This window comes from Oncorhynchus mykiss, chromosome 3 (genome assembly GCF_013265735.2).
Source record: "Oncorhynchus mykiss isolate Arlee chromosome 3, USDA_OmykA_1.1, whole genome shotgun sequence".
NCBI lineage: Eukaryota > Metazoa > Chordata > Actinopteri > Salmoniformes > Salmonidae > Oncorhynchus > Oncorhynchus mykiss.
The window spans coordinates 15,962,377-15,974,211 of NC_048567.1; the positions used below are offsets into that span (position 1 = coordinate 15,962,377).

At 45.3% G+C, this 11,835-nt stretch overlaps 1 protein-coding gene and 1 long non-coding RNA gene across 5 annotated transcripts in view; one reads left to right on the forward strand and one right to left on the reverse strand.

Annotated features, from left to right (window-relative positions):
- hace1 (HECT domain and ankyrin repeat containing E3 ubiquitin protein ligase 1) overlaps window positions 1-10,967 on the forward strand; it is a 33,895-nt gene extending 22,928 nt beyond the window's left edge. For 3 of the 4 annotated variants that reach the window (XM_036970525.1, XM_036970531.1, XM_036970538.1), the window contains exons 16-24: window positions 5,344-5,441; window positions 5,718-5,805; window positions 6,156-6,305; window positions 6,522-6,718; window positions 7,122-7,253; window positions 8,188-8,286; window positions 8,528-8,598; window positions 8,700-8,813; window positions 9,179-10,967. In XM_036970525.1, the coding sequence (XP_036826420.1) occupies window positions 5,344-5,441; window positions 5,718-5,805; window positions 6,156-6,305; window positions 6,522-6,718; window positions 7,122-7,253; window positions 8,188-8,286; window positions 8,528-8,598; window positions 8,700-8,813; window positions 9,179-9,281 (1,052 nt within the window). In that variant the 3' untranslated portion in view covers window positions 9,282-10,967. Of the gene's footprint in view, window positions 1-5,343; window positions 5,442-5,717; window positions 5,806-6,155; window positions 6,306-6,521; window positions 6,719-7,121; window positions 7,254-8,187; window positions 8,287-8,527; window positions 8,615-8,699; window positions 8,814-9,178 lie in introns of those variants that run through there. The other variant, XM_036970535.1, reaches the window with a different exon arrangement.
- Window positions 2,665-3,069, reverse strand: LOC118946082. The gene is made up of 3 exons (XR_005041267.1): window positions 2,998-3,069; window positions 2,836-2,886; window positions 2,665-2,724 (listed from the first exon to the last, which is right to left on the reverse strand). It is a non-coding gene; the product is annotated as an uncharacterized LOC118946082 (long non-coding RNA).
- Window positions 10,968-11,835: the final 868 nt, after the last annotated feature.

The following is an 11,835-nucleotide window of genomic DNA, read 5'->3' on the forward strand; positions in this document are numbered from 1 at the left end:
ATAACCCATCCTTCATGTACAGCTAACCCCACTGATCATCCTTCATACAGTATAACCCATCCTTCATGTACAGCTAACCCCACTGACCATCCTTCATACAGTATAACCCATACTTCATGTACAGCTAACCCCACTGACCATCCTTCATACAGTATAACCCATCGTTCCTGTACAGCTAACCCCACTGACCATCCTTCATTTACAGGTAACCTCACTGACCATCCTTCATGTACAGCTAACCCCACTGACCATCCTTCATACAGTATAACCATCCTTCATGTACAGCTAACCCCACTGACCATCCTTCATGTACAGCTAACCTCACTGACCATCCTTCATACAGTATAACCCATCCTTCATGTACAGCTAACCTCACTGACCATCCTTCATGTACAGCTAACCCCACTGACCATACTTCAAACAGTATAACCCATCCTTCATGTACACTAACCTCACTAACCATCCTTCATGTACAGCTAACCCCACTGACCATCCTTCATGTACAGCTAACCTCACTGACCATCCTTCATACAGTATAACCCATCCTTCATGTACAGCTAACCTCACTAACCATCCTTCATGTACAGCTAACCCCACTGACCATCCTTCATGTACAGCTAACCCCACTGACCATCCTTCAAACAGTATAACCCATCCTTCATGTACATCTAACCTCACTGACCATCCTTCATGTACAGCTAACCCCACTGACCATCCTTCATACAGTATAACCCATCGTTCCCGTACAGCTAACCCCACTGACCATCCTTCATACAGTATAACCCATCCTTCATGTACAGCTAACCCCACTGACCATCCTTCATGTACAGCTAACCCCATTGACCATCCTTCATGTACAGCTAACCCCATTGACCATCCTTCATACAGTATAACCCATCCTTCATGTACAGCTAACCCCACTGACCATCCTTCATACAGTATAACCCATCCTTCATGTACAGCTAACCCCACTGACCATCCTTCATGTACAGCTAACCCCACTGACCATCCTTCATACAGTATAACCCATCCTTCATGTACAGCTAACCTCACTGACCATCCTTCATGTACAGCTAACCCCACTGACCATCCTTCATACAGTATAACCCATCCTTCATGTACAGCTAACCTCACTGACCATCCTTCATGTACAGTTAACCCCACTGACCATCCTTCATACAGTATAACCCATCCTTCATGTACAGCTAACCCCACTGATCATCCTTCATGTACAGCTAACCCCACTGACCATCCTTCATACAGTATAACCCATCCTTCAGGTACAATTAACCTCACTGACCATCCTTCATACAGTATAACCCATCGTTCCTGTACAGCTAACCCCACTGACCATCCTTCATACAGTATAACCATCCTTAATGTTTAGCTAACCCCACTGATCATCCTTCATACAGTATAACCCTTCTTGTACAGCTAACCCCACTGACCATCCTTCATGCAGTATAACCCTTCCTGTACAGCTAACCTCACTGATCATCCTTCATACAGTATAACCCTTCCTGTACAGCTAACCCCACTGACCATCCTTCATACAGTATAACCCATCCTTCATGTACAGCTAACCCCACTGACCATCCTTCATACAGTATAACCCATCGTTCCTGTAGGGCTAACCTCACTGACCATCCTTCATGTATAGCTAACCCCACTGACCATCCTTCATACAGTATAACCCGTCCTTCATGTACAGCTAACCCCACTGACCATCCTTCATACAGTATAACCCATCGTTCCTGTACAGCTAACCCCACTGACCATCCTTCATACAGTATAACCCATCCTTCATGTACAGCTAACCCCACTGACCATCCTTCATACAGTATAACCCATCCTTCATGTACAGCTAACCCCACTGACCATCCTTCATGTACAGCTAACCCCACTGACCATCCTTCATACAGTATAACCCATCCTTCATGTACAGGTAACCTCACTGATCATCCTTCATGTAAAGCTAACCCCACTGACCATCCTTCATACAGTATAACCCATCCTTCATGTACATTTAACCTCACTGACCATCCTTCATGTACAGCTAACCCCACTGACCATCCTTCATACAGTATAACCCATCCTTCATGTACAGCTAACCCCACTGACCATCCTTCATACAGTATAACCCATCGTTCCTGTAGGGCTAACCTCACTGACCATCCTTCATGTACAGCTAACCCTACTAACCATCCTTCATACAGGTTAACCATCCTTCATGTTTAGCTAACTCCACTGATCATCCTTCATACAGTATAACCCTTCCTGTATAGCTAACCCCACTGACCACCCTTCATATAGTAGAACCCATCCTTCATGTACAGCTAACCCCACTGACCATCCTTCATAGAGTATAACCTGTCCTGTACAGCTAACCCCACTGATCATCCTTCATACAGCATAACCCATCGTTCATGTACAGCTAACCCCACTGACCATCCTTCATACAGTATAACCCATCCTTCATGTATAGCTAACCCCACTGACCACCCTTCATACAGTTTAACCCATCCTTCATGTATAGCTAACCTCACTGACAATCCTTCATACAGTATAACTCATCCTTCATGTACAGCTAACCTCACTGACCATCCTTCATACAGTATAACCCATCCTTCATGTACAGCTAACCCCACTGACCATCCTTCATGTACAGCTAACCCCACTGACCATCCTTCATACAGTATAACCCATCCTTCATGTACAGCTAACCTCACTGACCATCCTTCATGTACAGCCAACCCCACTGACCATCCTTCATACAGTATAACCCATCCTTCATGTACAGGTAACCTCACTGATCATCCTTCATGTAAAGCTAACCCCACTGACCATCCTTCATACAGTATAACCCATCCTTCATGTACAGCTAACCTCACTGACCATCCTTCATGTACAGCTAACCCCACTGACCATCCTTCATACAGTATAACCCATCCTTCATGTACAGGTAACCTCACTGATCATCCTTCATGTACAGCTAACCCCACTGACCATCCTTCATACAGTATAACCCATCGTTCCTGTAGGGCTAACCTCACTGACCATCCTTCATGTACAGCTAACCCTACTAACCATCCTTCATACAGGTTAACCATCCTTCATGTTTAGCTAACTCCACTGATTATCCTTCATACAGTATAACCCTTCCTGTACAGCTAACCCCACTGACCACCCTTCATATAGTAGAACCCATCCTTCATGTACAGCTAACCCCACTGACCATCCTTCATAGAGTATAACCTGTCCTGTACAGCTAACCCCACTGATCATCCTTCATACAGCATAACCCATCGTTCATGTACAGCTAACCCCACTGACCATCCTTCATACAGTATAACCCATCCTTCATGTATAGCTAACCCCACTGACCACCCTTCATACAGTATAACCCTTCCTGTACAGCTAACCTCACTGATCATCCTTCATACAGTATAACCCTTCCTTTACAGCGAACCCCACTGACCATCCTTCATACAGTATAACCCATCCTTCATGTACAGCTAACCCCACTGACCATCCTTCATACAGTATAACCCATCGTTCCTGTAGGGCTAACCTCACTGACCATCCTTCATGTATAGCTAACTCCACTGACCATCCTTCATAGAGTATAACCTGTCCTGTACAGCTAACCCCACTGATCATCCTTCATACAGCATAACCCATCGTTCATGTACAGCTAACCCCACTGATCATCCTTCATACAGCATAACCCATCGTTCATGTACAGCTAACCCCACTGACCATCCTTCATACAGTATAACCCATCCTTCATGTACAGCTAACCCCACTGACCATCCTTCATACAGTATAACCCATCGTTCCTGTAGGGCTAACCTCACTGACCATCCTTCATGTATAGCTAACCCCACTGACCATCCTTCATACAGTATAACCCGTCCTTCATGTACAGCTAACCCCACTGACAATCCTTCATACAGTATAACCCATCGTTCCTGTACAGCTAACCCCACTGACCATCCTTAATACAGTATAACCCATCGTTCCTGTACAGCTAACCCCACTGACCATCCTTCATACAGTATAACCCATCCTTCATGTACAGCTAACCTCACTGACCATCCTTCATACAGTATAACCCATCCTTCATGTACAGCTAACCCCACTGACCATCCTTCATGTACAGCTAACCCCACTGACCATCCTTCATACAGTATAACCCATCCTTCATGTACAGCTAACCTCACTGACCATCCTTCATGTACAGCTAACCTCACTGACCATCCTTCATACAGTATAACCCATCCTTCATGTACAGCTAACCCCACTGACCATCCTTCATGTACAGCTAACCCCACTGACCATCCTTCGTGTACAGCTAACCTCACTGACCATCCTTCATACAGTATAACCATCCTTCATGTACAGCTAACCCCACTGACCATCCTTCATGTACAGCTAACCTCACTGACCATCCTTCATACAGTATAACCCATCCTTCATGTACAGCTAACCCCATTGACCATCCTTCATACAGCATAACCCATCCTTCATGTACAGCTAACTCCACTGACCATCCTTCATACAGTATAACCCATCCTTCATGTACAGCTAACCTCACTGACCATCCTTCATACAGTATAGCCCATCCTTCATGTACAGCTAACCTCACTGACCATCCTTCATGTACAGCAAACCTCACTGACCATCCTTCATACAGTTTAACCCATCCTTCATGTACAGCTAACCCCACTGACCATCCTTCATGTACAGCTAACCCCACTGACCATCCTTCATGTACAGCTAACCTCACTGACCATCCTTCATACAGTATAACCAATCCTTCATGTATAGCTAACCTCACTGACCATCCTTCATACAGTATAACCCATCCTTCACGTACAGCTAACCCCCCTGAACATCCTTCATACAGTATAACCTGTCCTGTACAGTTAACCTCACTGACCATCCTTCATACAGCATAACCCATCCTTAATGTACAGCTAACCCCACTGACCATCCTTCATACAGTATAACCCATCCTTCATGTACAGCTAACCCCACTGACCATCCTTCATACAGTATAACCCATCCTTCATGTACAGCTAACCCCACTGACCATCCTTCATGTACAGCTAACCCCACTGACCATCCTTCATACAGTATAACCCATCCTTCATGTATAGCTAACCCCTCTGACCATCCTTCATCTGCAGCTAACCTCACTGATTATTTTTCATATAGTATAACCCTTCCTGTACAGCTAACCCCACTGACCATCCTTCATCCCCAAATGTCTTACACTCCACCCAGTAATGTGTTAGTGTGTCTCTCTTTTTCAATATGTTTCTTTCTCTTTTCTGTCAGAGTCCATATTTAGCAGTAGCTGTGCGATGGTCTCCAAATCGACCAATGAAAAGCTCAAACAGGGCATCGCCGTACGATTCCATGGAGAGGAAGGAATGGTGGGTATTATCAGTGTCTATCTGACCTAGGTTCAAATAGTATTTATTTTCGTTTAAAATACTTCAGTTTAGGAACTCTTGATTGAACTTGCCTAGCGCAATGGAAACAATGGAATAGTTCCCAAAATGCAAAGGGAATAGGTCACAATCTCAAATGGACCCACACTTAGTCCTAGCAACACTTTATTAGTGTACTATACAGGAAATAGGGTCCCATTTTAGTACATGTTCATTTAGCAGTGGACCTTTAGTTGACCTGTGACCTTTGTGTTCCAGGGCCAGGGCGTGGTGAGGGAGTGGTTTGACGTCCTGTCCAATGAGATCATCAATGCAGACTACGGCCTCTTCACCCAGTCAGCGGACGGTGAGACACCTTTCGATTGGCTGATTAGATGTTGTTTGTGTAAAATGTGTTTTTTTAAACTGTAATTGAGGGTGTATTTTCTTCCCTCACTGTTTAAAAAAAATGTTGTTACCTTGCATCATGATCCAAATACTTTGTTGGTTAATTATACGTCTGTATGCCGAGCCTAGCTGTGTATTGCGACTGTGAAATGTTTTCCTTTCTCGCATCAGAATACAAGTACTTATTCAAGATGGGTAGGTAAGAAGATCAAAGCTTGACTGGTATTTATTTGTGTGTGCGTGTGTGTGTGTGCGTGTGTGTGTGCGTGTGTGTGTGCGTGTGCGTGTGTGTGTGTGTCTCTCTCACAGGCACCACATTCCAGCCCAACAGTAACTCGTCAGTGAACCCTGATCATCTGAACTACTTCCGGTTTGCGGGTCAGATCCTGGGGTTGGCTCTTTACCACCGTCAGCTGGTCAACATCTACTTCACCCGCTCCTTCTACAAACACATACTGGGTAACACACACATACCTCACACCCACGTTCTACAGTGGGTTGTTAACATGATGTAATGTGCGTTCAGGAATCCCAGTGAACTACCAGGGTGTATCCTCTGCTTGAGCAGGTTGTTACATTTGTAGCTGGGTTATAATAGAGTTGTTAGTGTTTTTACGGGGATATTACAGTGACGCTACAGGGTTGTAACGGTATGGGTGCTGTCTGTGTGTCCAGGCATCCCAGTGAACTACCAGGATGTGTCGTCCATCGATCCAGAGTATGCCAAGAATCTGCAGTGGATCCTGGACAACGACATCAGCGACCTGGGACTGGAGCTCACCTTCTCTGTGGAAACAGACGTGTTCGGCGCCATGGAGGAGGTGCCACTCAAACCTGGTGGGACTAGCATCATTGTCACCCAGGACAACAAGGTGAGCCAGCCTATCACAGAAGGAGGATCTGAAACTCCTAACCCCTAGCATTTTGTTGTTGGTCTCAACATCAACTAGGTGAGAATAGCAGATGATTGACAGGTCAAGCAGAAGAAAGTTGTGATGTAGACTGCGCCCCCTGTATTCTCTAACACTTATGATCTTATATGATTACTATGTCATGTGTATATGATGTGTGTACAGCTGGCCTGCAGGTGGTAATGTTCTGTAAGGAAGAAGCCAGTGAAACGAGACGGCGTTAGAGGGCTGCCCAAAGATCAACCAGACTCTACGTAGTGAATGTTCCCTATATATAAACCTCTCTCTTCTCTCTCTCTCTCTCTCTCTCTCTCTCTCTCTCTCTCTCTCTCTCTCTCTCTCTCTCTCTCTCTCTCTCACTCAGGCAGAGTATGTCCAGTTGGTAACAGAGTTGAGGATGACTCGAGCCATCCAACCCCAGATAAATGCTTTCCTGCACGGGTTCCACACCTTCATTCCCCCCTCCCTCATCCAGCTCTTTGATGAATATGAATTGGTTAGTGTCCTTGCTTTTCCTCCCTTCTACTTTACCTCTCCTCTCTTTCTTTTTCTCTCTATTCCTCTCTTCTCTCCTCTCTACTGTCATCAACTCCCTTCTCCTTCACCTCTCTCTTTTCCTCTACTGTCCTCAACTCCCTTCTCCTTCACCTCTCCTCTCTCTCTTTTCCTCTCTTTTCCTCTTTACTGTCATCAACTCCCTTCTCCTTCACCTGTCCTCTCTCTCCTCTCTCTCTTTTCCTCTCTACTGTCATCAACTCCCTTCACCTCTCCTCTCTCTCTCTTCCTCTTTTCCTCTCTTTTCCTCTCTACTGTCCTCAACTCCTTTCTCCTCACCTCTCTTTCTCTGTTCTCAACCCCTCTTGCCCATTATATTTTATTCTCCTCCTCTGCTCTCGCCTGCTCGCCTAACGGGATCTGATGTCTGATAGCAGGGATTGATTGACCTTGTCTGGCTCAGTGTGTGTCAATGGGATGTTGGGGTCACCTTGAGGCCTCTCGCCATCGCCCGGCTCAGATCAGATTTGTTTCTGTGTGTGTCAGCAAAATCCATGTCCTCACTAGTCCCTGGATCAATAGGGTACCATGGCGATTATCTGGCCCGCCATGTGTTATTGGACATGTGTGTGCAGGTACAAGCCTCGGTCACGCAGTCACAGCACGCCTGCTGACAACACTCAGACTCAGTGGGGAGGAGAGTTTAGCTCTGCTCTGTTTACCACTGGACCACCCGTGTTCAGAAAAACACCCTTGTGTCTTTGACAACATGATTTTGAACAGAATAAGCATTAAGTTATGTTTTATAAGTCTGTTGTGTATGATCCATGTGTCCTGACTACTACTCCATTTAACCTCTCTGTGTGTGCGTGTGTCTGTCTCTGTGTGCGTGTCTGTCTCTGTGTGGGTGTCTGTCTGTGTGGGTGTGTGTGTAGGAGCTGTTGCTGTCTGGGATGCCAGAGATCGATGTGCAGGACTGGCACAGGAACACAGAATACACCAGTGGCTATGACCTGGAGGAACCTGTCATCCAGGTGAGTTAGCTCTCACCAGGCAGGACTCTTTTTAATGTAACACCACCTCATCAGAGAGGAGGACCCTTTTTACTGGAACACCTCCAAATCAGAGAGATGTACCACAGGCTTGGCTGATCCTACAGAGATCTTAACACCTCCTCCCAGGCTGGCTTAGTGGTTTAAAGCTGATTCTCTTGTCAGATTCTCTTATCTCACACTGGTTTTCATTTGGTGTAATGTGGATTCTCTTGTCTTGTAGTGGTTCTGGAAGGTGGTAGAAAGCCTTACCCAAGAGGAGAGGGTCCTACTGTTGCAGTTTGTCACTGGCAGGTGAATTTCTAATAGTGTATGTGTGTGTGGCAGGTGAGTTTCTCACAGTAATTCCCTCATAAGAACTGTCCTGTCTAATTCCTCTCTCATGTCCCTGTCAGTTCCAGGGTACCTCATGGTGGCTTTGCCTTTCTGATGGGAGGTAGTGGCTTACAGAAGTTCACTATTGCCTCTGTACCATACACATCAAACCTACTGCCTACCTCCAGCACCTGGTAAGGACCACACATACACACGTCACTCACACATGAGAGAGAGCAGCATGCTGACAGAAAAAGCACTAGAGGGCAGTATGGTTCCTCTGACTCCTTTGCCTCTAGAGTCGTGTGTGTGTGTGTGTGTTGCTTTAGTACACTGGTATAGAAGAGGGGGAGAGGGAAAAACAGGGAGGGGTTTCTGCATGTTGGTTAGAAAGGACAGGTACTGTAGTTCTCATCACTGTAGGTCTATACTTTGGCAGGTAGAAATCACCATTGTACTGTATACTACAGCAGCTGGATATGATATGAGACATAATGACATGCCATCAATCTGCAGTGAACCACAAGATACTACATTGACCATGATGTTCCTCCCACAGCATCAACATGATGAAACTCCCAGAATACCCCAGCCAGGAGGTCCTGCGGGACAGGCTGCTGGTCGCACTGCATTGTGGGAGTTACGGGTACACCATGGCGTGACGCTGGCTGCAGCTGCGTCTCAGCGGGACTCCTCGGGTCCATGCACACGAGAGTGTGTGTGTGTGTGTGTGTGTGTGTGTGCGCGCATTGGCATGGACACATCAGTGCAAGGAATCCATCCAACACTTCCTAATCCAAACATATTTCACCTATCTATGTGGCATATTTCACCTATCTATGTGGCAGTTTGTTTTAGCTGGGTAGATTATTTTCTACAGCCAGAGCTAGCTATGATTTGTATAAGATAAACAAGCTCCCTGTCATTTCAACCCAATTGAAGGCAAAGGAAATGTGATACCCCTGATTTCACTCTGAACTGCCAAAAACATGTTACCATGGTCACAACAACAACTTATCCACTAGACTGGCTGCACAGCATCCCTCCCACGGCGTGAAGCCAGTCAGCTGCCTTCCTTTTAGTCTCTCTCCTTTGGCATTCTTCTCCTGTAACATGGTCATAAGGAATGATCTGGTTGGTGTGTATTTCAAATTGAAGGGGGAGTCTATAATGATATTACTGTAAGAGGCTGTGGCCAGGTGGTTTTACATGTGTTTACCAGGGAGGTAGTCGTAAAAAGGTGGCAAAGATTCTAGCCTGCAAGTAACATAAACACTAATGCAAAAATTGCTAATTTGTCCTAGGAATAGGTACATAAACGATTCCCAAAATGAATAGAAGCGTTAACGGTGCTTACAGGCGTTTACCCCCCACTACAGTACATCCCTGATCTTCACAGCTGCCTAACCACAACTCCCTCACCCTATAAGGTGCATGTCTCATGGCTCTACTTTGTGAGGTTCTTCAGTTTAGTGTCATTCTGTTGTGTTAGTCTGTCATCTGCAGCTGTGTCTCTGTGTCCTTGTAGTGATCATCAGGACCCAGTCTTTCAAAAGTTATCTATCCGGATTTCGCCTATTGGACAGGATTAATAGAATGAATAGAACAGACGAATCATTGACTTCTAGTCATTCTATTTCTATCAGGTTAGAAAACTTTTGGAAAACTGGGCCCAGTAGTCAGTCATCCCTTTCTATTGTATCTGACTGGCAGGACTCTCTGGCTGCATCCCAAATGGATCCGTAGTTCCTATATAGTGCACTACTTTTGACCAGAGCCCTATGGGCCCTGATCAAAAGTAGCGCAGTATGAAGGGAATAGGGTACCATTTGGGATGCAGCCTCTGCTTACCATGTTGTATTTCTCTCAGCTCAGTCGACTTGAAGGTTAGAGGAGCACTACAGTATATAGAGCTAAGTGAAAGGTTTGGTCAGCAGTGCCAAAAAGGAGAGCCAGTTTGATTTTGATTGCTTTTTTGTTTTTATCCTACCTGAACATTATGGTGGAACATGTTCTAAAAAGGGACAGAATCATATCATGACTTGACATATCATGACTTGACATATCATGACTTGACATATCATGAATGTAGCTAAGAAATGTTTTATTCTTGATCCTTGATTTAAATGATTCTACTTCTTTACAATGATGTGGGAATGTAAATACTTATATTTCATATTATTTATCACTATTGTTTTACATGTATGACTTGTTTTGCAATTGTAATCAGATGTTGTATTGTATACAGAGCCTTTATAGATATTTCTGCAAATTACTCAAAAACAAAGTATGTATTTTACCATAAACATAATACATTGTTTAAACTTTGAGATTGTATCCCCCCCATACACAAACTATTAGTGAGTGATTGTGGGAGAGCATTGAGCAATTCCCAAGCTTGTGTGAGTGAGGGCATGCTGGTAAAGTGCATAGTGGATGGATTTGTGTGTGTGTGTGTGTCTGGACGTATGTTCCCTCAGCATGTGCTGTGTTTGGTCACAGGCTGAGATCAGCAGGGCTACCTGTGCTAAACGGTTTCCTCAGCACTCTCCCTCAAACACAACCTCTGTTCCATCTCTCTCAGACAGACACACTGTGACCAAAGCCACATTCTAAACACACATCTTATGTTCTCCATAGCAACGCGGCATCCTCCATACAATCTGCCCTTCCAAGCTCTACCTTAAACACAGCCTGGCTGGTTCACCATGGCAACGCCAACGTCTGGTTGAGTACACACACACGGGCAGCGCAGCATGGACAGGCCCAGGGCTGGCTGAGATGTGGACCCGGCATATGTCCCCTTGACAACCCAGAGAGAGAGTGAGCAGGCAGAATGTAAAAGTGGTTGAATATGTGGGTAGAGAAAGAGTGTCCATCACATTCTTTGCCACACTAACATGCACTCTCATTCATTTAATTGAATTAGCTAACTATTCATCCTCACCCTCCAGTCTCTCCTCCCTGGACATGTGTGACACATTCAGGCGATAACACAGTACACACACACACACACACTGCTTTAGACACTGTCAGGCGATACCACTGCACTATAGAGTAGATTCTGACCTTTGACCTCCAGAGTTCTTCATCTGGCTGGTTGAGGTTTTTCTGATTGCTCTGTGTCCTCAGAAAGAGATAAATGCACTCTTCTGGCTGGCCTCTGGAGTTATTACCTCTGCATCCTCACATACTGATTACATCTGCTGTGTTCAC